Genomic DNA, 27347 nt, shown 5'->3' with positions numbered 1-27347 from the left:
AGGGCTTCCACCAGGCGATGCCAATGTCAGGTTTTTGCTGGGCGCGGCTTCATTACCACCAAGCGGTGAAAAGGTCATTTCCTCACAAGGAACCAAAACTTCTATAAATCTCTTGTCAAGCCCATACATTTTTGTGTCTCTGTCTTGCTAGCACAGGAAACATGCAAGTCGAATAAGAGGCAATTTTTAAGTTCAGAAGTTTTAATTTACTTCTTCCAAATGCCTTTTAAAATTATGTCACTTCAGGTGTTGTTACTCCTCATGGCAGCCTCCAGATGAGTTGGACCACAACTCCCAGCATCTCCCTGCCAGGGAGATGATGGGAATCGTAGTCCAGCACGTCTGCAGAGTGCCTGCTTGGAAAAGGCTACCTGGTAGCTCAAGGAACACTTTTTCACATTATGTAAGCATGATAGTCAAGGCAAGGCAGGAATTCTAAGTGGGCAGAATTAGAAAGATGAGCTTCTAACACCATGTTTTGAATAAAAGCTGCACTCTCTTCCCACAAAAAACTAACAACAGTCTCATTTGGGATCCTTTTTGACCCCAGAGGAAAAGTGCCTCAGGAAGGAAAAATGATGCATCTGAAAAGCCTTTGTTCTGGCTGAAATTTTCCCCTGGACAGTTTCGGTCAACATAAGAATGGCTTTCAGCAAGTACAGGTAGTTAAGGTTTAATCTTTCCCAAGGCTATGCAAATCAAGAAATCTGCATGACAATGCATGATCCATTGACTTTGCATAACAATAGTTTGGCCTACTAACTTTAAAAAATTGGAGCAAAGCTCCCCCTCAGTGGATTTTAATTCTGTTAGTTGGAGATTTTAGCTAAGATTCTTAGCTTTAAATAGAGGCCACAATTGATGTATATTTAACTTTCTTTTGTTCCTTTATTTGGGACATATTTGGGGGTATAAAATATAGCTTTTCCTATGGAGATTTGGGGGTACTTTTATGTTCTGGGCATATTTTGGTTTATGGGTGGGGTGGATGTAAAATGCAGGAGGCTGAAATTGGTGTTGATTGAAACTAGGAACTTTGTGACAATGTTCTAAAAGGCCAAGTCAGTTGGACTACTTATGTGTAAAATGCAGTACAGATGTGAGCTGGAGCATGCCAGTAACCTCACAATGCTAGATCATAGCTACAGATTTTTTTGTTAAAGAAAAAAAAATCTGGACATCTGCTTGGGGCAAGACCAGAGCTTCGACTGGAATGATGCCAAATGTCAAGGAAGCCGATGGCTCCTGGTTTTTCTGTGGCAGAGCTAAGAGGCCGGTTATCTTTCTAGCTCGCAAAGAAACTCAGATTTTATGTGTCATCTGGGCCTTTCTGTGAGAGCTTTCGGCATTCTTAAAAGTTAGGTTTGGCCTGGGGAGGAGGAAAAGTCAGAAGGTGGGGCAAAGGCCACCTCTAATTTTAGTCCAAGGAGAGGCTCATCAATACGAGTGACTCACCTTAAAGTCAGATTCTAACCTGATGAGGTATAGTTTTTGTTTGTCCTCAGGGAACAGGCACGAGGCTACACAACTGCACAGCACAACAGGCACGAGGCTACGCAACTGCACAGCACAGGTCTTCCCACAAAGGGCAGATACACAAAAGCATTTTTGAGTTTGGTTTCCGGATGGGATGCTCAAAGTGTTGGATCTTCCTGCACCTCAAAAAAGGATAGAGTTGGAAAAACGGCAACCAAAATGATTGTGGAAGAAGCCCCCAGTGGGGAACTGTTACAATGCCTGGGTCTGTTTAGCTTAATGTTGATAGGTGTGAAAGGATGATTTGAAACAAGGGAGTAAAGAGATTTACAAGGGTAACAAAGAAAATTATTTAGCTCAAAGGAGGGGAGGGGCCAAAATCAGATAGCACAAGGTATGGGAAACAGGCACGTAGGCAGGAGGGCCAAATACTTCCTGGTTGTTTATTGACAAGCTGGGCAGAACAAAAAGAGCCTATTGTAGCCCACCAGGGGCAGGGCTGGATTGGGAAGAAGGGCCAGTGTTGGGGCAGCGCGGAGCAGGCGGGTGGAAAGAGTGTGAACTCTCAGTACCCTATTAGCCAATTAGGGGAAAGGAGGAGGGAACAAGCAGCCGGGAGCAGGGTTCAAAAGGGGTGTGCGAACATGTGCTCAGGTGAACAGAAAAATGGGAAGGAAACCATTCCTTTCTGTTCCCTTCATTGCAATAAAGTTTTAAAAAGAACTCTCTGTGTGCCTGGAATATTTTTCTCTTCCGACAGAAAGGAAAGATTGTTTATAACAATGTGGCGGGACTGAAGCAAGTAAGGGGAGACACAATGAAGGTATACAAAATGTTGTTCCTCTCAGAACACTTTTCATGAAGCTGAATAGAGCTGTAGGACAGAAAAAAGGAAGGACTTCCCTACACAGAGCGTGAGTTAACTGTAAAATTCATTTTGCACAAGATGTTGTAATGGCCACCAGTTTGGAAAGTTTCTGAAGGCAGTTGTGGACAATAGTTATCCATGGCTTCTAATCATCACTATTGCAGTAACCCCTTCACGGCTTCCCACTGGGGTGGTGGTGGGGGGATGTTGGTTAGCCACTGAAAGCTGAGCTAAATGGACTCTCATTCTGAATCAACCTGGTACGTAAGGAGAAATTGTCTTCAGCTGAGGCCATGGACAAAAGAAGTCTCTAATCCACTGGAAATAACCATGGTTAGAGGGACAAAATAGGAAACAGGTGCAGAGCAAGGCACAGAACAGGCTGGCATGGACAGACAGGTGCATGGACAACATGAAAGACACTGGGGCTTATATGGCCTGGGAACTGAGAGGTCCGGCTTCTAGTCTCCATTCAGCCATGAAGCTCCTAGATGGCTTCGGACCAATCACTGACTCTCCGCCTAACCTACCTCACAGGGATCTTGTTGGGAGGACAACACGGAGAGGAAGAGGACCTGGTTTTCTGTCTTGGGTGCCTTGTGACAAGAGGGAAAGCAGGGTACAAATGTAATGTAATACCAACTAGGACTTCTAAATTTTTGGAAATACAGATTGGGAATTTCAATTAAGGTTTTCCAGAAGAGACGTGGGAACATGAGAAGTTACTGCATGCGCATCCTACTTGCAGACTTCCCATGAGCAGTGACATGCAGGACAAAACACTGGATGAGACCGACCTTTGGACTGACCGCATGGCTTGCCTTAAATTCTTACCATAAATCCCAGTAGGATACTAGATTTGTATCTTCTGATGCAGAAAGCAGGTAAGATCACGAAGGACTGGAGATCCCTTGCCGTTTTTGCATAGGGCCATTTGTGTATTTGGTGCTTTACAAAGTAGGTTCCTACCTATAAGGGCCTTGCAGTCTAAAATATAGTTGTATTGTTCAAGATGCACCCTTAACCCTTGAGTGCCCCAGTGGGTTGCGGCAGCTCCAGTGCACTGCTTGGGCACTTTGAAAGGGCTGCCACTTTGGAGATCACAAATTGATCTTTGCGGGGAAGGAAGGATAAAAGGGAAACAACCATAAAAGGGGTGGTGGTCATGGCAAGGAAGAGAGACAAAGATGTGTCCTGCCGCAGACTCCCCTGAGAAACCTGCAGGAGGACTGAGGAGGAAGGGGGAGGGCACAGCCCACAGCGAGCCCAGTTGTCTTTCAGGCAAACCACAGCTTGTTCCATGAACAACCCACACCGTGTAGCATCTTCACAGGGCGTGTTGCCCCATCGTGTGAACGGACCAAGGAATCCAAAGCCACACAGCAAGAGGCAGAGTTACAGGAAGATGGGAAGCTGCATTGCCTTGGTCCAAGCCCAATACACATTGCTCATCGCACCAATTTAAAACCCACAGCACACTAATAAATCAGTAGATGCAAGGATCCCATTTTTAAGTTTTTAATTATATTCAAACACGGTAATTTCAATTCCCTGTTCTTTAAAACAAGTGCAGCTGAGCTGCTGAACAAACAAGTACAATATAGAGACTTCTTTGGAAAAAATACTCATGCGATATTGCACATTTAAGTTTTTCTGCATTTTTGTCTTGTTTTTGTTGGCGATGCAGCCATATAGAAAATACTTCTGTTATGTACAGATATGTGTGGGGAGAGGAGTTCACGAACCAGGGCAGGTGGAGGGAAGAAAAGGTGGAGGGGAGGGAAGGAGGACATGGCAGAAAGGAAGGGGCTATTTATTTTGGCAAAGGAATCTTGGCTCATGATAGCGCAGGAAAACACACACACATACACACACACACAGATAGGGTTTTCAGGGTAACAGTTTGGACCCGTTTTTCTTGGAATTACTTTTAGCCCTCAGTTTTAACAATGAAAATATTTGATTGTGTGCGTGCAGGAAGAGGAATGTAGGAAGAGAACCGCAAAGCTAGACCCCAGGTATCCTCTAGGAAAGCAACCGAGTCCAGGGAACTGGAAAACGAGAGGTCAAGGAGGCACAGGTCCAGGGAGAGGAGTGGAGTGCCGAAGGCCAGCAACTGTTGACGCTGTCAAACATGGACTTTGGCTGTAGTCCACGTCATCCATATCAGGGCCGGAGATATTTGGGCAAGCGCACAGCCAGACTGGGAATTGGCATAAGGCTGTGGCCCATTGTTCAGACTGTGGAGAGTCTGTTCCCTGAGGGCTGGACCTCAGGCCAGAAAGCATTGGAAGCAACTGTTATAACCAGGGTTAACTTTGGACGCTCAAGGTTATGAAAAGGGGCCACACTTGCATCTGAGTATCAAGATGCAAATGGAAATCAAGAAAGGGAAAGGGTCAATCCCCATCAGTGTTAAGAGGCCAGGAAAGGAGCAACTGTGGTCCCACAACTTCCACTCCCTCCACCCCCCACCCCACAAACTATGGCACTTTAGCCTCATCTTCATAGGTAAGATTACCTTGGCCCTCAACATCTCAGCACAGCCTCAGAGCAGGTGGCCTCAGGCATCATGGAAACAAGCAAGCCAAATCCCACCATGATCCTCAACATCCCTTTGACTAAGCCATGCAGGTGCCCCCCACACTCACTCCTGCCCCCTACCCACCACCCCCTCTCTTGCCAACTGCCCCATTTTTAAGCCGCTTAATCCAAGTCTCCGATGCCCAGGGTGACTGCCCGCCTAGACGCTAAACCCGGGTTGCTCAATGCCACCTCCCTCCTATCAGCCGGAGTCTCTTCCTGCACTGACCAGTCGGACTTCATGGGAGGGAGCACAAGTCCCTCCCCCGCCCCCGCCCCCAGCGGGACGGACGATCCCAGTGGCAGCTTGCGGCTGCTGAGGGCAGCCCTTCGGCCCACGCGGCGGGCCAAGCAGCTGCACCGGGCAGGCAGTGAGCCCTGCTCGCCAGGCCTCCTCTCCACCCAGCTCACAGACCTGGCCTTCTGCTTCCAAGCTTTGAAGCGACTCGGTTGTCTCGCCTGCCCCGCTGCCGGGCGAATGGCATTGCAGCCACTCCACACCTACGAGGCCCCCGGGAAAACCGGCTCCTGTCATCCCCACTCCCATGTTCATCGAAGGAAGAAGCAGCAAGCGAATAACATCACATTAAGGAAGCCACAAAATAAATACTGTCTCTGGAGAAGGGGGAGAAATAAAAAGGTGTGAGGAGGGGAAAGGGCAAGTGGGAATCAAGACATTGCTTCTGGCATCCAACTTGGCCTATGGGTTAAAACATGGTTGGTGGGTGCCTGACCGGCTGAGGCCTGGGTCAGCCCACGTCTGGAGTTTCTGGGTGGTGAGAGGAGAGCTGGCCGCCCCTGTCCTCATGTACATCTCCTGTCCCTGTGAAGGATCTGGTACACAAGAAGGTGGGGTGCAGAGTAAGGCCCCTGCACTGGAGAGGAATCAGGGGACGGGGGCCAAGGCAGTCACTTGGACAGCTTGCTGATCACGCGGATGAGAGCAGCATTTTCATCTTTGAGGCGCTGGTTGTCAGCCTTCAGATCTGAAAGAGCCTGCCAGAGAGAAGGAAAACATGGAGTAAACCTCCCATGCACCTGGAACAAAGCCCTGTCATAGTCGGGCTAGGGCTGAACGAGGACGAGATGCCCAGGGGCTCATTTGAAGGTGGTCTTTACCTTCAACTCTTCTTCCAGCTCTGCCGCTTTCCTTTCCAAAGCCCGCCGTTCCTGGGGATGGGGTGGGGGAGTAGCCAAGGAAAGAAGATGGAGGAGGAAAGAGTTCTGAGAATGCATTTATGCTGTGCTAAGGATAATCAGTCCCTGCCAAACAGACGTCAGCTGACTTCTGTCTTGCATAGGCTAGAATCCCTGAAGAATCCCTCCAGGGCGTCCCATTTCCAAAATGAGAATGTATAATCAAAAATTCTTCACTAGCAGAGTAACAGATCTTGCTTAAGAATGTAAGAAATGCCTAGTGAGAGGAGCCAGACTCTCTGTAGTCCATCCAGCTTTTGTTGCAAGAATGTTAACATGGTCCAGACATGGATGTCATCTGCCCACCCCACTATAATCCTTCCAGCCAGCAGGGAGCAGCCATGGTGCCCTTTGTAATGTCATTCCCTTCCCCATGACGGACACAGCGGACCACAGGGCTGGCTCCTTCCCATGGCTCTCTACCGGCATCCATCATTCACTCTGCATGAGGTGGCGGCGGCGGCAGCAGCAGCAGCAGCATCCTGCAAGAGGATGCCGGGGAAGAAAAAAAGAGGCGGAAACAGGTACTTACGAATCTCTCCAGCTCTAAGAGAGCTGGCCGCTCAGCAAAACGCTCCTGCCGCTGCAGGGAAACAATACACAACATGTGACACAATAAAGTCAAAGCTGGAGGAGAGAAGAGAGACATTTATAATTCCAGGGACAGTGTTTCACAGCTGGGGTCCCTCTACACAAAAGGCCCCGTGGCTAGTAGCCGCCCCGTGAGCCTTGGGCGAAGCTCACAATGCACGACCGCTTGGTACGAGAGAAGGCCAGTTACGCGACTCTGCTCCCAGGTCAGTCAGCCTTGGTGCAGTGGAGCCTCCTGCAACTTGGCATGTCCCCAAGCTGTCTGACTACAATCTCAAGGATGATGGGCACTGTAGTCACACACATCTGGAGGGCCGAGGAAGGTTGGCTTGGCACATTCTGACAGGCTCAAAAGGATTCACATCTGTCAGCCAGCAATCTTCTGAAAAGCCCTGAAGGTGAGCAAGAATGGTGGGTGGAGGGCTGGCAGCTGAGCACAGGCAGGCCGCCACAGTTCTCTTACTGCTGTGCTGTTTTCGCAAAGGGAGACCTCAGCCAGGCTCTCCTGCTGAGCTAACAGCTCGCTCTCCTAGCCACCACTATTCAGCCTCCCACAACAGGGTACCAGTGGCCATGTTGGCTGGGGGTGATGTGAGTTGCAGTCCAACATACCTAGGGGTACAGGCTGAGGACGATAGCAGTTCATGTTCTCTCCCCCCCCCCAATCCCCCTCAATTTCAGCCTTGGGGTTATGGAGATAGATTGCATCTATCACAGAGAGACTCGCGGCTCTCAGCTCCTCAATCTGGCCCCTCCTGTGCGCCATACCTGGGTCACTCTCTCCAGCTCCAGCTTGATCTGTGTCAGCTGCAGCTGCGCCTCTTGGAGTTGTTCCTTCAGTTTTTCATTCTCAATCACGAGATCTTCATACAGCTTAGGGACAGACACAGGGGAAAATAAGGACGCAGGCCCAGGGAGTACGAACAGCCACACACTGAAGGTCTGGATCCTTCCACCAGCAGCCTCCCTTCCACCCACAGAACCCAGGTGCCCCGGGTGCCAGGCACTAACTTTCTTGTAATAGTGATCAGGTTCCTCTTTGCAAACTGATGATGCGCTGCTCTGTCTCTGGCAGCCGTAAGGAGCTGTTCGATTAGGCAGGAGGCTGTTTAGGTGTTCACTGAAAAGGAGAGACCAACCAGATTTGCTCATGAAAAATGCCCTTTGGGGGTCTCCACACAGCCTGCAACTGAGGTGGGTCATGTGTATGCCAGGCAGATGGACTTGTCCATGTGTGTGTACACACATATGGAGATCCCCTGCCCCCCCGCACACACACAGAACCACACATGACGTCTTCATCCCAAAATAGATTTCAGGGCAAAGTACATAAAATTACTCAAAAACAATACAGCAAGAACAGCCTAAAATCTTAACTCCAATGATCAAACAATGAAACAGGCAGAAAATTATTTCAACCAGCTAAAAGTTGAAAAAATGTTAAACAATGGAAAGGTGAGAACTAGTTGTTAAAAGCATGTAGAAATACAAAGGCTAACGTGACTTTGAAAAGAATACAGTCCTAGCAACCGATCCACTGTCCATGAGAGGAGATACCAAGTCAGGGTGCTGCGACAGATCAGGGCACCCTTTCACAGAAGGAAAATGCAGCGTCTTATACACGGGCCTCCTCTGATGAGCTAAGTGGACGGGCAAGTTGATACGTGAGAAGGCAATTCCCCAGGTTTTTGGATGAAGCATTTACAATAGACTGAAAACAGAAGGATGAGGATTGGGCATGTTAAAAGAAATACATACATATTAAGTAACAGGAACTGTACCATTTATTTTGAGTGCACAGCTTTAAAAAAGCTTCCTTGGCAACAGGATTTAACATCTTTTGGCAATCTGAACACGGGCAGTCATTAAGGGAGCAATGCCTGAATCCATTTCTCAACCTGCCCCATATTCCCTCTCTGTACCTACCTGCCATGTCCAGGTGCATCTTCATTATTGACTTGCTCAGCATCTTCATCTTCCTCACCCTGCAGGAGCAAAAGAGGCAGTTGTGTTCCCTGAATTATCTGTAGGGACAACTGGGTGCATGTCAAGGGCTGCTGCCAAGTTCTCCACAACATGACGAGACAGCATGAAGCCCGCCTCCTTTTGACAGTCACCTCTGAGTTCCCTCCCAGCCCGCTGGTGCCTCTTTCCCGCCGGCCTTTCCTGCGGTCCCTAATAGCCAATCTGTTCCGGAGGTCTGAATCCACCTCTGAGCTGGTCTCATCAGCTTCTGAGCCTGCAAGACAGACAAAGCAAGACAAGTGGCTTAGCTCAAGTCCCCACATACTTGCATAAAAATGGGTACAATCTTAGCAGTGGAGCTTGGAGGAGCTTCACCATTTCCTTGCAAGTCACCAGAGGAAATACTTGACAGAGAAAAGGTAGCAACATAAAGCGGCTGGGATAATAAAGGAAGAAAAGGAAGTTGCAGTGGTACAGAAGTTGCTGTAAACCCAAAGCTAAACATGCCACAGATGCAATCTAAAAACACATTGTAAAACAGCATGATTCTTCCACTTAAATACAGGTCTTACCTTTTCTGGGTTGTGAATTCACCACTAATGGATTTACAGTATAGACTGATGAACTGTCTGAACTGGGGAGCCGGAATCTCCTGGAAGAATCCTAAAGGAGGTGGTGGGGGAAGGACCGGAAAAACAGTTAGAGAGAATAATTACCAAGGTGGTACACACTGAATTAATAAAGTGGGGATCAAAGCTTTGAATGACTGAAAAGAACTGAGCGAAGGGTGCCACTGAACCATGACAGGGGACACCAAACTCTAACTCAGCCCAGCATTGACAGCTGCAAACAACAAAACCACTACAGACCACAGGATAAACCTCCCCCACCCGCAACACAGAGGCCCGAAGTAGATGCTTTTCAGTGGGACAACAGCCGCTAAGCCCTTCTGGTGTACTTCGGATTTAAGTGAAAGTTGCCTTGAAGGACTCATATCCTGAAAGGAGGGATGTAATGGTAACAAGGGAACACGTTCCATCCTAGGTCAACCAACAGCCGTTGCCAGGGCCCCTCTATTGCAGAATTATGGACTCGCTGCCCATCAGACGGCCGCAAAGTTTGCTCTGGAGCAAAAGGCCTGAAGCCCAACCCGTCTTCCACAGCCCGCCCTCACTTCCCGCCACCTCTGCTGTAGTCTCCAGGGATGGCTGCTCTCCATCTTTGCCACGCTTCTCGTCCTCCTTGCTCCACTGCTCTGAGGCTGTTTTGGCATCCCCAGTCCGGGCCATGCCCTTCTCAGCCTCCTTGAGGTCCGTTAGAGTGACACCCTTGAAGCAAAGGGGGTGTGGGGAGAGAGGGAAGGTTCAAGAGAAACTGGTTAGACGGGAGGCAAAGGTCCCTCTTTGCAAGACCCTCAGGCCAGAGCTGCTGGGCCTCCACCTCCCTCACCTGCGTGGAACGCCGGGACTGCCTCATGAGCCTGGAACGAGCCTTCCTCTGGGATTCCGACTCTTCATCCCGCACTGGGGTCTGGTATGACCTGGTTGAAGAAAATGGGGAGCTGGGCGGTACGGAAAGGCTTTCTTCCCATGCTTCACAGCTTCTGAGGGGCCTTCTTTCTTACAGTCAGCTAGCATGGAAACTAACAGATGCCTCAATGGTACTGGGAGACACGCTCCATGCACTGCACAGATGAGCCTTCCTTCTGATATCAGAGTGGGCTCTGGATAGCTAAGGCAGAAGGGGCTGGGAACGGTTGTCTGAATCAAGCACTGAACCCCACCCACCGGACCCTGCACTGTAGCTGCCTTTGTCCCAGGGATGAGAGTTAGTAGAAATACAGGTAGTTAAGAGAAGGCTGAGGCACGGAAGTGCAGAATCGGAGATGGCTGCATCAGTGGGGTACCCGCTGCAACCCTCTGTCGTGGTCCTAACGGCTCTCCGCACTTGTCTGCCCCGGGCCCTGGCAACCCTCACCTTCGGCGGTCCCGGGGATCCATGCTAGAGCTGATGGCAGTGGAAGAGGGGGGCTGGTGTGGGGCAGGGGCTGTATCTATCTTCATCTGAAGGCCACCTTCTAAGTTTCTGTTTGGAGGCAGCGAGGAGAGAGAGAAGAAAGAGAGGCACAGAGATGGGAGAGCACGCGCAGGAGAGTGTTTTTAGAGGTGGCCCCGACGCGATCTTCCACTTTCAGAAAACTGTGATACCCCAACCCATGCATGGCTACCCAGAATGCAAACTTTTAACCCAGGGGCCTTCCAAACCGGCACAGCAAGCCCTCTTCCCCCCCGAGAAGCTCTCACCTGTGTGAGCTGCTTCTGCACCCCACCCCCACCCACCCCATTCGGCCCCAAGAGAGAAGCTGCCTGCTCTGTCGGAACTGACTTGGGGTTTTTCCTCTCTCATGCCGCCGCCGGCTGTTCCCTTTTGCAACTATATGCAGCATGTTTGGTGCACAAACTACTATTTTTAAAAAAGTGTGTGTCTTCCTTAATCCCACAAGGCAAGTCTCTAATTCATCCGGTCTTGTGGATCTAGAATAGCGGTGCAGAGACACACCCTCCCAAGTAAGCCGACCAATACCTAAGCAGAGTCTCGAACCCAAGACTCTCACATCCAGGGCTCCCACCCCAACTCTGCCGCTGCTCCTGCTGCTCTCATATGCTGAATAACTACTTAAGAGTGCTATACAACACATCCAGGTAACACGGGTGGCTCTTAAAATCCACCTTCTCCTCCTCATTAGGCGGAACGGCACTGTTAGCCTCAAACTGCAGGTGGCAAAAGAGAATCAGGACTGTGACTTCCTTGCCATAATCACCTGCACGGTTCACATGCGACCCAGAGGTGAACGGAGGAGGCTGGGATCAGAGCTGGTGCCCCCAGTAAGTCTGCAGGACTTGCAGGAAGGCCAAGGAGCAGCGATGTCCCAAGGTTCCCCAGGTCGCCCTCATTTTGGTCATGACCCTCCAGCTGGCTGTGTTTTGCTCCATACCCTCTTCCCAGAAAAAGCCCAGCCTGCCTTCTTCTACCTAATCTGGGATTTATGGTATCTTAGCAACGGAGCTAGCATGATTTAACCCAGTGCAAGGCAACCTGTGGCACTCCAGAAGTCACTGGTCTCCAGCTCCCATGAGCCCCAGCCACTATAGCAGGTGCTCAGGGATGATAGGAACTGCAGTCCAGCTTCTGGCAGGTAAATGTCATCCATCCCCCACTTTAGCCTCTTGGATCCCACAACCCCAAAGTACCCCAGAAGACAAGAACAAGGCCTGTTTCCCTCTCCTCCTCCCCCAGTCAGGTGGCAAGAGATCAGGAGAGAAACCCAGTCCCTCCCCATCAGTGCAACTCAGCGGCTTCACCTTTGCACCCAGGGCCGTGCACACCGGTTGCAAGGGCAGCATGGAAGAGAAAACGCACCCTGGCTGGCCCTGGCCCTGCTGCATAAAGGTCTGCACCACAATCACTGCCAGAACGTCCCATCTAAACCCGACTTCCCATCTTTCACACCACACTGGGGCACCAGGGGCACATTACTCACGTTCTCCGTGGGTCCCGGTGGGGTTCTGTGTCTGGGAGAGCAAAGATTCGCCGAGTTGGGGTTGGGGTCACCCGGGCCAGGCGTGGCTCTTTGTTCTGTTAAGAGTAAAGAGGGACTTGAAGGAAATCCACCCAGGCTTCTTGATAAGGTTATGTGGCTCATTCCCGTCCTGGCCAGGAGTTGGGGCTGTTCAGAGGCCGGCTGGAAACCTGGGAAGCTCTGGCTTGCTTTCTGGCGCAGGCTATCTGAGAAAGGAGGCCTTGGGTGTCTCCTGCTCAAAAGCAGTGGTGGGGCACTGTCGGAAACCATCGCTGGATCTGACACGGAGCACTTCCCCCGTACTCAACCTACCTGAGCCATTGTGGCTAGGAGAGAAGCAGATGGAAGAAAATTTAAGGAATAAAATGAGCAGGGTCAACAGGCAGAGCTGAGGGGGAGACCAAATGAGGAGGTCTGAATGAGAGGGTGTTCGAGCCAGATCTTTCTAGATTGCACGTGATCTCGCCAGAGACCCTCAGTCCACGCGAGCTCCCTCCCATTTCAACCCATGGCTCTCAAGCTAAGCCCCACATGCCTAAACCCCCAAAGGCAAGAAGCGAGCAAGCAGGGCAATCAGCCACCCCCTCTGATGGGCAGAGGCTCCTACCGGGTCACCAGCTGGCTCAGAAGCTGTGCTCCTATTGGCTAGCCCTGGGCCAATGGGGTTCTTGTTCCACTTCTGTAAGAGCTCCCGGATGTCTTGCTGCAGATGCACAGACAGTGGCAGGAGAAGGGTGGACAGGGAGGGAGGGAGGGAGGAAGAAAAGAGAAAGAGGGCAAAGCAGATACAAACTCGTGGCAAGATCCATGCCCTGAAATCCCATTTTGAGAAGCCACCCTCTGCAGTGAGACGTCTCACGCCATGGCAGGCCTGATGCCTGTGAAGCAGACCCATGGCTGCTGGATCCAAGATGGAAAACCAAAGAAGTGGCGGCAGAAGAGAGGCAGCCAAAGATGAGGCTCCCGGAGAAGAGGCTGCAAAAAACCTGCACTTCCCCCTCTCCCACTAACATCTACGGAATGCGCTCCCCAGAGAGGTCCGCCTGGCGCTGTCGTTATTTGTTTTTCGGCGCCAGGCTAAGACCTTTTTATTTAAAACTTAGTTTAATTGTTAAATTATTTAATTAATATGATTTTAAATTTTTAGCCGAGAATGCACCAGGGGGTTTTAAACAATTTTTTAAAATTTGTTGTATTGTTATTATTTATGTATTTATGCATTCTTTGTGAGCCACCCTGAGGCTTTGTTACGATGGGGGAGGCACAGAAATGTTTAAAATAAATAACTAAATTGCCTGGTCAGCAGTTCTGCTCGCCTGCTCCCCATCTTTCCCAGTCTCTACAGCACCATGCAAGGCATCAGGACAGAAGGTCTCCCCCTTCCTGACTCAGAAGCCTTATTCCCTTCAGCTTCAGAAGCCTTGAGGTTGGCCGCTGGCCACTCAGCCGTGAGACAAAAGCACTTGGCACATGCTCAAAAATTTTTTGTGAAGAACTCAGTTCCCCAGAGGAGCTTCTGAAAAGAGCACAAGTGTGCCCCTGAACTTGTGCAAAGCCGTTTCCTTAAGCATCACCCTTGCTCACCACCTGAGATAAGGGAGCGAAGATTTGCAGTCAAAGGGTGCACCTTGCTGGGAGGGCCCCTCAAGCAGTCTGCAAGTTTTAGAAGCTGCATGACAGCACCAGAAGAACCTAAAACAATCACACTAAGGAAATCCAAATGCTGTTTCAAGCATGGACCTATGAGGCTGCCTTATACTGGATCAGACCACTGAGGAATACTGCCCTCCCTCCGGCAGTTTTGCATTAGAGCTCCCATTAGCTATGGCCAGTGTAGCCAACAGTAAAGGATTATGGGTGATACAGTCCAAAGCAAATGGGGGGCCACCAGGTTGCTGACTTTTCCTCTAATTGGTCTCCTGTCACCAGTGGGAAGAGACTCTCCAAGGCATCAGAAAGACAAGTCCTCTGATCCAAGGCCCTTTTTCCAAGTGGAGGGCGAGGAGATTGAACCCGGCCACCTCAACACAAAAAGCAGGTGCTGCGACCTCCCTCGCCTGGCTTGCTTCGGACACAGTCCTTCTGCTTCCATTTGCCATGGAGAGCCCAGGACAAGTTGCCTGGCAGAGTGCTCCACCCCCTGATCCTTGCAAGTCACACCTGCGCTTCCCTGGCAACCCCAGCCGATTCGAAGGTTCTTCTCCACATACTTTCAAGCCATCGGGTACTTTTAACCACAAGGGCTAGAAGTTTATTCTTTAAAAAAGGCGGCGGGGGGAGGGGGGTGGGAACAGACCAGGAAGCATCAGATGCTGAATCTCACAGGTAAGAAGTGTGAATAAAAAACGGCTGAATGGCATATGAGTTTGACAACGCCGCACGTTGATATGAAAGCCATGCTGTGTAAAAGGCATGCAAGAAGCCCAGGATCTCTGAATGACTGTTTTCCTGCACGAGCTCATCCACCGATGCCCTGTTCTGCTCTGGGGGCCCCAGCCTCAGACGCCAGAGTTGTTCCCAGAATGAAAAGACTGCCAAACAACGTTCACCTGGTGCCTACTCTGCCCCTTTAAGAAACATGCAGCCCTGCTGAGTCTCAGCTTGTTTCCCCAAGCAACTGCAGGAGATACTATCTGGAGTTGCTTTATTATGTCCAGCTGTTGCCTCTGTGATGTGTTTTGCCTGTTGAGGGCCTTTTCTTTGGCTCTTGCCTGGCTCCAGCTGAGAATATGGTCCGTTCTCCTATCGCTTCAGTGTTTGTGCATTAGCTGCTCAGAAGGCCTGGCAAGGAGGGAAGAGGCAGAAATTCCCAACAAAGCAAAAGGTGCCAGTGCAGAGGGGGCATCTGCCACCATGCTCTTTGGGGGGTCTCTCCTCTGCCCCACGCAGCCGCCACCCTGGCTGAATGCTGACACACCGAAGAGGCAGTTCAACTATGTCATGCCGTGCTCCCCACGCAGGTGGCCTCCACCCAGGCGTACCTTTTCCTCTGTATCCAGCCGAGGGCTGGATGCGGAGCGCTTGATGCCGCCGCCTGCCTTGGCTGCCCCTTCCTCCAGCCTGGCATCCTGCAAGACCCCGAAGCTGCTGGTCTTACGGAGGCTCTGCCTCCAGGCAGAGGGAACTGCTGTGTCTTCCGGCTCGGTGGTGCAGCTGGAACCTCCGGAGAACTGTTGGGATGGGGAGGAAAGAGAGAGAGACGGACGTGGAGGAAGTGGGGAGAAGAGGAAGGAAGGGGAGTCAGGATGGATGAAGGGAGCTTCTAACTTGGAGCAATGATGCTGGAGTGAACAAGGGGGATAACCGGGCAGGACTATACAGGGGTGTTCAGACCTGCAACCAGGAGCTGCTGGCTCCCTAGAAAGGCAGCAAGCGAGCAGGAACAGCTGCAGGGCGGGACTCTTGCTTCTGCGAGGGGAAGAGTACCCTGGAGACTAGCAGAGAAGTACAAACTCCCCAAAGCCTTTCATCCCCCAATGGCTGAAGCTTTTGACCTCAGCAATAGGAGAAGGGGCTCTTGGTAAACACTGTGGGGCCAGGATATCACACCGACCCCCTTCCCTATGCCCACCTCCTGAAATCTTCCAAGGAGCCTTATTAGGGGTCGTACAACCAGCAGTGTGTTGTCAGGTACCAGCAGGCCTCACTGGTGGTAGCATCCATGCTCTGAAATGTTCTCCCAAAAGCTGCTTGAAAGCAGGAGACTGTGCTGGGCTGCGGCATCCTCTTGAAAACACACTTCCCCCGGGCTTTCCCTGACCTGTAACCGGTCTTAATATCGCTCCGCTTTATCGTGTCTGACGTGATTTTTTAAGATGGTGTACGCTGCTTTTATACTGTATCGCAATGTATGCACTTTTATTCTTGAACGCATACCTCATGCTGTGAGGAGGTGTCAGAGCGTCAGAAAAGCCCAGAGCAACACCACCTGGAGGCCAGGCCCCTTCGCTAGGCTGGTCGCCTAGCAGGGAATGGCCAAGCAGAGACACCAGGCGGGTCTTCAGGAGGACCAGCTGCATCAGCAGGAGGGAGTGGCTATCTTTAATGCCGATGGGGGGCAGAGAAATCCCTGAAGGGCAGCTACTGGGCCGCAGCAGTGGTTGAAGGCGGCACTGGCGAAGGATCTTTCACAGGTCAGACAGGGAAGCTCAGAGGAACTCTGGCAGCATTCGGGAGGCACTTCTGAATTTTCTTACCGTGAAAGCCATATGAGGAAACAATCCAAAATAAACAAGCGATTGTGCCAAAAGATGAGACTCCCAGCTTGGAAGGCACTCGACCAGCTACCGGGGAAGAGCAAAGGACAAGTACAAATAGCGCCCCGTTGCTGGTGACGCAGCTAGGTCAAGGCCAAAAGGAAGCCTGGTGCACCGAGGCAAAAGGAAAGTCTGATGTGGCAGCACACACGCCACTGGAACACAGAATGTGGGAAGTACGAATCGAGGCAAGCGAGAAACCGTATGGCAAGAAATGGAACAGTTAAGTGTTGCAGTGCTTGGAGTGAGTGACCTGAGATGGACAGGCAAGGGACATTGCAGGCAGGCAAACACGAAGTGTTTTACACTGGAGATGAGAAACTCAGAAGAAATGGGGTGGCAAAATGTAGTTCAGGTGGGAAGGAGCTATAAGGCAAAGGGAAACTGAAACATATACATCAGAATTCTCAGAAAACCTATCAACATAACCATCATTTAAGTCTATGCTCCCACAACAGATGCTGAAGAAGAAGAAAAAATAGAAAACTTTTATGCAAGGGTACAAGAGGAAATTGATAAACATGACTTGCTGATCACTATAGGTGACTGGAACACCAAATGAGGAGATAAAGCACATAATGTTGTGGGAGAATTTGACCTAACAGTTAGAAACAAGTAGGCGAATGGCTCATAGAATTTTGGGAAGCCAGCCATCCGTTTATTGCAAATGGTTATTACAAACTTCAAGCAGCCAATCAAATGACTGTGCACACAGACATCACCAAAAAGCCTAGATGGATGACGGAGGAAACACAAGCGGTTCAGATGAGAAGCAAATACAGAAAGTGACTGAAATATTATTATTTTATTATTATTATTAGAACATTTCTATGCCGCCCCTTGCCGAAGCCTTGGGGTGGCTTACAACACAATACAAAAATAACAATATAAAATTAAAATTAATAATATAACATACATAAAAATATAAAAGATATAAAAGAAAAGAAGTCACCCTGGAGTAAATAAGGGATACTCCTGAATGCAAATTCTCAGTGTTTATCACATAGGGACCAAAACAGACAGACAAATGCTCTATTATAAATAGTAATGCAAAGAAGTAGAAGAGAACAACAAAAGATGAAAAATAGGACGGTTCCAGAAGAGCCCAGAAAGCAAAGGGAAATTCAATCTTAGATTAGGAATGCTGAAAGACCAAGAGGGGGACATACTATCAAATGAGGGGAAGATAAAGAAAAGGTGGAAATAATATACAGGAAAACAAGATAGGACAGATAAAAAGAAGACAGATTCTTTCAAAGATGACTCTGAGAAGAACCTGCAATATTAGCAAGTGAAGTGAAAGCTGCTCTGAAAACAAGTGGAAGAAAATAAAGCACCCAGAGTAGAGTGGATACCATCAGAACTAGCTGCAGAGACTGAATCACTCAAAATTCGTATAAAAATATGTCAACAAACATGGAAAACAAAACAACGGCCCATAGACAGGAAGTGTTCAATATACAGATGCCAGGGAGTGCAGCAACTGTAGGAACATTGCGCTAATTTCACATACAAGCAAGTGATGCTAAAGGTGTTGCAGCAAAGAATTTTACCCTCTATGGAACAAGAAATGCCTGACCTTCAAGCTGGATTCCATAAAGCAAGAGGCAATTGAGATCATATTGCAAATAAAAGTTGGTTACTTGGAGCACACCAAAGAATTTCAGAAGATCAGCCTATGCTTTATAGACTACAGTAAAGACGTTGACTGTGTGGCTTATGAGAAGCTACAGATGGTCCTGGAAGAAGCAGGTGTGCCTCAGCATTTGATTGTCCTGATGTGTAAATTGTATTTTGGGCAAGAAGCCACTGTTATGATAAAATATGGAGAAACAGAATGGTTTCCTATAGACAAAGGCATCAGACAAGAGTACATTTTATGTCTCTGTTTCAATCTGTACACAGAACATATTGTAAGGAAAACTGGATTAGGATCAGAGGAAGGAGTGAGAATTTTTGGAAGATGCAGATGAAACCATCTTACTGGCAGAAGCAGCAATGACATGAAAGAACTCCGGATGAAAGTGAAAGGGAGTGCAAAAACAGAACTGCAGCTAAATATTAAGAAAACAAAAATAATGACTATAAAAGAATTACACAACTTTTGGGTCAACAGTGCAGAAATTGTAATTATGAAAGATTTTGCATACCTTGGCTCAATTATCAAATCAAAGTGAGACCAACCACATCCAGGAAATTAGAAGAAGATTGAGATTTGGAAAGGCAGCAATGAAGGAATGAGAAAAGTTCACTAATATAAGGAAGTTTCATTAGAGACCAAGATCAAGCTCATCCAAACTATTGTATTCCCAATCACTATGTACAGCAGTGAAATCTGAACAGTGAAGAAGGCCAAGAGAAAGAAAACTGACGCATCGGAACATGGAGCCTGGAGAGAATACCCTGGACCAACAGAGAGGCAAACAAATGGGACCTAGATCAAATCAAGCCAGAACTTTCCCTAAAAGCAAAAATGATGAGACTGAAGCTGTCCTACTTCATGCACGTTACGAGAAGGCAAGTCCCACCGGAGAAGACAATCATGCTTGGGAAATCGAAGGCATAAGAAGGGGAGGAACAACTATGAGATGGATCAATTCCGTAAAGCAGCAGGGCTGCCATGGACAGAACATTTGAGGGCGTTCATTCATAGGGTTGCCATAAGATTGGGATGACTTAGAGAATCTTAGAATAGTAGAGTTGGAAGGGTCCAACCCCTGCTGTTGCAGGACACCCAGTTACACCATCCCGCTCAGATGGCTGCCCAGTTTCTTTTTGAATGTCTCTAGTGTGGGGGAGCCTCTCTAGGCAGCTAGGTCCACTGTTGTTTTGCTCTGACTTGATGGCACGTAACTAACACAGATAGTGTTTTTATATACACTGCTTGGAAATCTTGGGATATCAAACAGTACAGAAACAGTTCAAACTATCCAACAAACCGGGAGGCCTTCAGATTTCTCTTGTGAGATATAAAAATCACCACATGGGAACAGAGAATAGCTCAGGTTGTAACGGTGCGTAGTGCTGCGCAGGCATCTTGGACAGAATGATTCTGCCTGAGGTTCTCTGTATAGGAAGCAGGGTGTCAAATTTAAATGCAAAGGTGGGAATGCGCTCAGAATTCACAACCTATGGCATCTGTTGCCTTCCTAAAATATTTTGAGAAGAGGTCAAACTAACAGAAGTCAAGCTCCACAAAAATCCCATCTCAGCTATTTGGAGGCTGTCATGGATTATGGCTAATCTATGCAAGCTCAGAAGGGCTTGATTCCTATTTCATATATTTCAGGATAAGGTCTTGGCCCTGGGGTAGGTTCTGGGGCTGAATCCTGGCTTGTTAAGAAGAGAAAGCATACAGGACTGTAGCCTTCCCACATTCTCAGGCCAAATCCACCAGGCACATTTAAGAAACAGGCACTCCAAAATGATGCGGAAATGAACGTTTGCCTGGGATGAAGGAGCAATATTTCATCCAAGGTTGTCTAAGGGCAACCACAGCATGGAGCCATGATAAATGTCTTGCTGGAGACCACATCCTACTTCCACAAAGACTAGCCCCTCTTTGAAATGGGGCTGTCCTGCACTCCCTTCTCAGGGTCTCTGCCGATTTGACATTCCAACACAAAAACAGCCAACACATTAGACAAGCGGGGCTGCCAGGATTCACATCATGCATCGTAGCTGCGGAATTCTGGAAGGCTGTCAAGGCAGAGGTCACAGCAGGTGAGAGCAGGCTGGAAAACCGCCTCTTTAGAATGGAAACTTGCTCAGGAAGCTGCAGCGCTCTGAGAGGTTTGCATCGACTTCCCCTATGATGGACCTTTGGACGGTCGCCCTTTTAGCAACATTCCACACCACCTCCTCCTTCACAGCCTTCCTCTTGGCTGCCAGGGCCCTCCATCCCATGCAAGCAGACACAAATGCACACCCCTTATCATTCAGGTCTACAACTCCCTATATCCTGTGAGGTCTTACTCCCAATACTGCAGGATCCCAGTGGCCACCACTGCAGGAAGCCACTAGGTCCCTGTGACACAAGTTAAAAGCCTCTGGGCACTAACCATCTTCCTTGTCCTCTCTTCTTTCCCCAAATTCCGGCATTCTTATGTGTACAGAAAATGCACCAAACCCCTCACAGGACTGCATTCAGGGGGAAGCTACAGAGCATCAGCTGATCTACTGGTTTAGACCAACTGTCTGTCTAGCAGGGTAATCTATTTCATACATCAGCCAAACAGACACATGAGGAATCTTCCTATCCTGGTATGTAAACAGCCCATGAGAGAGTCACTGTTTCTCACAGACAAAGCAGCATTAGGAAATACAGCAGTAAGAAGGGGGTTGCCAGAGACTATCAACATCAGAAAAAATGATCAGCTGAGAGCAGAGAATCAGGGGTTCAGCCTAACCATCCTGGCAACTGGATTGAAATCACTCTAAACAGGGGTAGGCAAAGCAGAAGCCTGGTTGATATTTTGGACTGCAACTCCCACAAACTTCAGCCACCGTGGCTGCAGTCCAAAACTGCCAACCTTCTGCTCCAAACTCAAGTCAGTGACTCACACAGTAAGAGTTGCAGATGGGTGGGTTTGAAGGGGTTTCACTGGGCCATTAATGAGGGGCAAAGGACAAATAAATGCACACCACAAGGACATGCTTCTTCCTCTCTCCTTCACATCATACTCACTGTGGCTTTTTCTCCCCTTTGGGGCACCAGGATGATCCCTGTTTTGCGCAGACTTTGCCTCCACATGGATGGGCCCAGAGGGCTGGGGATGGGCAGCACTGGGGTGATGAAGGTGAATGGAGGCTGAAGCCAGTGGGTGGGAAGAGCAAATCAGGAGGGGGGGCGGAGGGGGGGACAACAGTGGCACCCACAGCAAAGGCAACAGTGGACAGAAGGCACAGGCGGAAATATGAGAAGAGGAAAAAAATAGAAGGAAACAAAAAAGTGCAAAGTATTTCACACAATGCAGACAGAAATGACATGCGGCAGAAAGGATGGCTGGCCAGGCATCGGAATGGAGTTAGAGGGCTGGTTTGCATGACTGCCCAGCTGGTCCAAGCCTTGGTGGGCTGGGGTGCATGCCGGTGCCTATTCTGAATATTCACTGCCCAGCGGTGAACCCCTGTTGTTCAACGCTCGCAGCACCGCCAGTTCAACACAGCAACTTGCAGCTGGCAATGAAAATGCAAATCCTGCTTGGCACATGCCGTCGACCCCCAAGCTCTGGTAAGTCACGGTGGGGCGTTTCGCTTGCACAAACCAGAAAAGAACCAAAAAGCAGGACCACTGCAGCTCGCTCTGGGTTGCCTACCTTGCTACAGGGCTATGTCCAGAGTCTTCTATGCCAGCATCCCAAGGATCAACCCACGCCACAAGGCAGATGCAAGCAACAATTGGTTAATCAAGCATGCAAGATGAAGGAGAGTTATAACATGAATTCAGTACATGCTGCAGAGAGAAGGCATTCTGTGAGGATTTGCCAATAGCAGGCTGCGGGGAGAGCGGGCAGGAAAGACGACACCTCTAGGGTGAAGCTGGTCCTTAACAAGCCAGCTGTGCCAAGGAGAGGATTGTGGTTTACGGCTCATTGGTGCTCTAAGAGGATGTCTGACTCCCAAGACACACTTTTCCCAAATTTAAACCTAGCAGATTCCTGTGTACCTCCTCTGAAGAAAAGCACTGCTAAGTAGTTAAAATTGAGACTAACCATGACAGGTAAGTCGAGGCCGGACATTTAGGCCTGAACCAGGCATGGAAAAGAGGGAGGGGGGTTTCACTGAAGTGGCTGAATAGAGTGAACCATGTCTGACTGTCAGTGAAGGCACTATTTGCAAATACACACCTGCTTTGAAGAAAAAATAGCACTGGAAACAAACAACAAAAACCCAAGCACATTGGGAAGAAATGTTTTTGCTTTTCCCCACTCCCTTCTCATTTATTTTTTTTAAACTTGCAGGGAATCACAGAGACAAACTAAAAATTCAGTCTGAAGTCATACAGTCTGCTTCATCATATGGAGACCAAGCTCCAGTCTTACGTGAATACCAGGGAAGATCGGAGTGCATGAGAGCTTCTATGAGGCCTGGAACACCCTGTCCATTGGCCACAATGACCCAAGGCTGAGCAAGAAGCAACTGGATCTCCCACACAAGAAGGCGCAAGGGCTTACTGCCCTCCACTCTTAAACAGAGGCTGGCATGGGGGTGCACGCAGGGCTTGGGTTTTAATGGGAAGCCGGAAGGTGTAGCTGTTGCACCAAGACCCCCACTGCAACCATGGAGTGGGCAGCAGAGGAAGGCTGGGAGTTCTTGCTGCCACTTGCTTTGCCTTTTCACCCCTGGCCACCTAACGCAGAGAAGCAGTGCCTCACCTTCTGCCCCACAGGACTGGGGGACAGCGGACTGATGGGGGTGACAGCAACACCATTCACCGCACTGTTGTCCGTTGGGGGGTTGATCTTCACCTCTGCAAGGGGAAGACAGGAAGCAGGCAGCATCTACTCAAGCCTTCCCCAACACAGTGCCCGTCGGGGATTGCTGGATCGCAATCCTCCCGTCCAGTCAGAAAACCCAACATGGAGCTGCTGGCTGGGGCTGCTGGTAGTTGCTGTCCAACAGAGCTGGGGGGTGCTGTGCTGGGGACAACTGACCCAACTCATTAAGCAGAGCCCTTCACTCTGGGGCAGCTGATGGCCACGGCCCACCACACAGCTTCGCTTACCACTGGGGTTTGGCGCTTCCTCCCCCTCTGAGGCCGAACTGGATTCCTCCTCGCCAACAGTGATGGTGCCCAAGGTCTTGCGCTCCTTCGACTGATCCTGGACGGAGATTTTCTCTTTGCTGCTCATGCGGCATACAGAACTCCTGCAAGGGGCAGAGGAGGAGGGTGAAAAAGGAGGCTGATGGGAACAGCCCAGCTTGCTCCACCTGGTGCACTTATCTTTAACAAAACCAATCTCATGAGCACACAGGCCAAAATGGTGGTGGTCAGGGGAGGGGCTGCAGGGTGGGGAACTCCAGGACGGCCAACAATCGAGGGATGTGTGAGAATTCGGTTTTGATTCACAAATCACTCAAAAATGTCCCAGCCCTGAATATGCCCAAGAGCATTTATTCACTGAACAGGAGCATATCCTCACCAAATACTGAATTTGCATGCTTCTTAAAAAATAGCATTCTCACACTTGAGATGGTGAGGAGGAAGGAAGTGAACACTCATCACGTGCAAAGCAACCAAACCAAGCCAAGTCAAGCCAGACCAGGACACAAGAATGGGAGTGACCCAAACTGAGCTTTGAAGAGATGTCTGGAGAATTTCCCTTGTTCTTCCACCCCCGACAACCCATTTCCCATCAGTGTTCAAGCTAATATCTGTTGAGACAGGCAGGGTCTACTGGTGCCATGTTTCTTGGCTGGCATCTTCTGCTGAAGTGGTTTAAGCCTGGGTACGACTCCAGTGACAGGCTCCCTATAGATGGAATTCTTGTTACTTACATGGATAACTGCAGACCCGCTGAGCTAACACAACTTGTTCTTGCAACGACATGCAGCCTGCACTGAAATTTGACTTTCACACCACTGAACATTCTGTCGGCCAACATGTCCCCAGAGGGCTTGTTCACACGCGCCTCATTCTGGAAATACGGTACGTGTGGCAGGACAACAGTAACCTCGCCCCAGCCGCAACTCGGCGTGGGGTGTCGGGAGTACACCGACATACCTTGGTCTTCACACATTTGAACTGCACATACGGCAATACAAGCTGGCGCAATGTCTCCAGGCTCGAGCAAGCATGAGCTGCCTTGCGTTAAAACCTGAGGTAGCCTCTAGCGATGCCTCACAACGATCTGCCTGTCCAAGATGATCTTACACAAGTTAACTCACGATTTCTTCTAAGAGGTGGGTTTCCTTTCCTGCCAATGTTTATGGGATGACAGACAGCTGTAATCTGTACAGGCCTGACATGCAACCACAAACATTTGGAAAGCCCAACCTGACAGCTGTAATTTGTAGCTATAAACATCTCAGTAGCAAGCTGGGCTGCCAAACTTGCTGTACACCAAATAGAGACTTCTCTGTAAACCTGTCCTGCAACTTACATTTGGTGGTGAAGAAGATGGCTTCCTTTCTGTCTGCTGTCATATTCTGTAACCTAGTGTGCAATCACACACCACATCCTAGATTAAGGGCCACGGCCTCTTGGGAAAACAGCCCGAGTGGCTGCAAGCAAGGGCTGTCTTCATATTCGGGGTCAGGCACCTCAGTTAGGTGGTGCCACTACTCACCTTCGGTGCTTGGTGGTATAGGATGCTGGCTGCTCCAAGCTGGTGTCAATCACAGCCTGTCTCAGGTGTGCTTCTTTCTTGCTGCGCAGCTGAAAGGTAGAGAGAGAGGAGGTCAAACCCTCATTTCCTTTGGCAAGGGAACAGTGGAGCAACACTGAGCAGAGAAGAGATTTTACCAGGAGAAGCGGATAGAAACATAGGCAGCTGCCTTCCAGCAAGTTCCACCCTTGCTCCCCCTAGCCTACTACTGCCAAGACTGATGCAGGATTCTTTCCTGGCCCTGCCTGGAGCAGTTGGGGAATGAGCCTGGAACCATTTTCCATGCAAAGCAGGGGTTCTACCACTGATAATATGGATTTGTATGCCAAAGGGTTGGGTATCTGGCAAAGATGTGGCAAACTGGAAGCTGGCTAGGCCTGCACAAAGGGCAAATGCTGGAGAGAGGAGAGGAGAACCCAGACAGCCAGACGAGGGAGATGCTACAGGAAGATACAAAGCACAGGCGGGTCTGTCCCAAGGAGGAGGCAAAATAGTGAGCCCTGGCTCTGAGGGGATACAAGATGCCACGGTGCCTGGCTGGCTGGGCTTTGCCTGGGTCCTAGTCATGCTACCCAAAGCCTGTTTGCAACATTAAGTGGCACAGCTCCCTAGCTTTCACTCTTTTTAGAAAGGAACCCTTTATTCCTTGCAGAGCCAGAGATATGAGACAGCATATGGTTGTGTGAACTGAGCCCCCATCTCAGTCCATCTAGCTATGGCCTCCCGCATGAGACAGCTCTAGAAATCCTGCATCAGGGCTGCCACTTTCTTCACAGGACTGCGAAGTAGGGGCCAGCAGCAGCGGATGAAATCTGCACTGAGGGGGTCGTAGGAATAGTATCAATGCGGGAGAGCAGCTGGGAAAGACTGGCATGGACATGCCCACTGCCAGCATTTAAAAGTTGCTCCAAGCACGGCCCCAAAGGAGCAGGATAGTCACGTTGTGCCTGACACTGACAAGGACAAGACGGGGTGGGGGGCTTCACACAGATGGTCAAAGAGCACAGAGAGCTTTGCTGGAGAAGCACAGTCCATCCTGGACAGCACCCTGCTTCACACCCCTGGCCAGCCAGGTACTTCTGAGTAGCTGAAAAACGTGCTTCTTTTATTATATTTTTCTAATTACCAATTGCCACAAAAAGGGTGGGAAGGTACTATTTTTTTCCTGCAGCTACTGATGTGCATTGCACGATTGCCACTCCATGTCAAGGCAGGAGAATACAATATTCATGAATTGCAGCACCTCACAGAATTGGCCCTCCATGGGGTTATCTAATCCTCTTAAAGCCACCCAAGCTGGTGGCCATTACCACATATTTTGGATTATAACATCTCTCTGAGTGCAGTCCAAAGCATGTTTAGATGTGGGGGGGGGGGAGAGAAAGTCCTACAATTCCCAGCATTCCCCAGCCAAATGTGGAATGCTGGAAGTTGTAGGATTTTTCTTTTTTTGTTTAAACATGCTTAAGTAAAGTAGGAACTATGTGAAGTACTGACAGTCCACACTGAATCTCCTGCCTATCAATTTCATCAGGCAGAAAAAACTCCAAACTCCTGCCTCTGGCTGTTTTCTCCACACAGTGCAGGATCTGAAGCATCCTTGCTGTCCCTTCCCCGTCTCATTCCACCACTCCTTGCACAGGCCAGGATGTTCCACACCCTTGAGCATTTCCAGACCTTTCCTTACAGGGAAGGTGCTCTGGCCCCTTAATCATTTTGGCTGTTTCACATGCAGCCTGGGTGAGCAGGGCTTTCACTGGGGGACAGGTTGTTTCTTCCCTCTTTCTGGGTCACAGCCCAGCTCTCTCAAATCTGGTTCTCACAGGAAAACTCCCACAGTCAACTGAAAGAGGGAGGGAATGAGAGAGAGAACGCAGGCGAGAGAGAGCAAGCGCACTCTTGAGGCTCCCCCCTCCTCAAAGGACCTTGAGGCCGACCTGCTTTCAGCCCACAGCTGGGAAGAGTGTGAAGCTGACAGGTGGGAGGGAAGCCTTTTGCTGCTCTTCTCCTCTTGGGGACAAAGTCTTTTGCATCTCCGCCCAAGCTTCCTGGAGCAGATGAAGAGACAGACATGTGGGCTTCCCCAGCAAAAGCTGCCTCGGACAGGCCCACCCTGCAGTTTCAGAAATGCAGCCCTCGCTGGCTGAGCTCAAATTAAGTTGACAGGCAGCCTGCCTCTCTCCCTGACCTTACGCCACAGGACCGGGTGGAGGGCATCACCTTTACTGCACTACGCTTGCTGTTCTTGGGAATGCAGGAGCGCCGTGGAAAAAGGGAACGTGAAAAGCGCAGTCCGGACGGAGTGCTCACCACCTGCAGTGTTTTGTCTCAAACAAAAACATTCAACCAAGAAGCGGCGGCACCGGGGGACAAAAAAGTCACCCCTGCTCCCCTGAGCTGCAGGAGCAATCACTCAGACCAAATGCACACTGCTGCTTGATTTGTATAGCTTGCATGTGAGCCTCAGAAATTAACTTTCCTTGGTACTGGATTATGTTTTT

General features: G+C 49.6%; 1 protein-coding gene across 5 annotated transcripts in view; it reads right to left on the bottom strand.

The window, feature by feature from the left end:
• Positions 1 to 5021: 5021 nt before the first annotated feature.
• Positions 5022 to 27347, bottom strand: part of PPP1R12C (protein phosphatase 1 regulatory subunit 12C) — a 40370-nt gene continuing 18044 nt past the window's right edge. For 2 of the 5 annotated variants that reach the window (XM_044447859.1, XM_044447863.1), the window contains exons 7-23: positions 24808 to 24896; positions 23244 to 23386; positions 22894 to 22988; positions 15242 to 15430; positions 12868 to 12963; positions 12222 to 12316; positions 10658 to 10765; positions 10130 to 10220; positions 9865 to 10008; positions 9253 to 9343; positions 8833 to 8954; positions 8642 to 8700; positions 7727 to 7835; positions 7484 to 7588; positions 6657 to 6707; positions 6047 to 6097; positions 5022 to 5923 (exon numbers count right to left, since the gene is read on the bottom strand). In XM_044447859.1, coding sequence (XP_044303794.1) covers positions 5837 to 5923; positions 6047 to 6097; positions 6657 to 6707; positions 7484 to 7588; positions 7727 to 7835; positions 8642 to 8700; positions 8833 to 8954; positions 9253 to 9343; positions 9865 to 10008; positions 10130 to 10220; positions 10658 to 10765; positions 12222 to 12316; positions 12868 to 12963; positions 15242 to 15430; positions 22894 to 22988; positions 23244 to 23386; positions 24808 to 24896 — 1725 coding nt within the window. In that variant the 3' untranslated portion in view covers positions 5022 to 5836. The remainder of the gene's footprint in view (positions 5924 to 6046; positions 6098 to 6656; positions 6708 to 7483; positions 7589 to 7726; positions 7836 to 8641; positions 8701 to 8832; positions 8955 to 9252; positions 9344 to 9864; positions 10009 to 10129; positions 10221 to 10657; positions 10766 to 12221; positions 12317 to 12867; positions 12964 to 15241; positions 15431 to 22893; positions 22989 to 23243; positions 23387 to 24807; positions 24897 to 27347) is intronic. The other 3 variants (XM_044447861.1, XM_044447860.1, XM_044447862.1) reach the window with 3 other exon arrangements.

The sequence above is a fragment of the Varanus komodoensis genome, unplaced genomic scaffold, assembly GCF_004798865.1.
Source record: "Varanus komodoensis strain SLA01 unplaced genomic scaffold, ASM479886v1 scaffold53, whole genome shotgun sequence".
Taxonomy (NCBI): Eukaryota; Metazoa; Chordata; class Lepidosauria; order Squamata; family Varanidae; genus Varanus; species Varanus komodoensis.
This window is presented reverse-complemented; position numbering and strand designations above follow the sequence as displayed.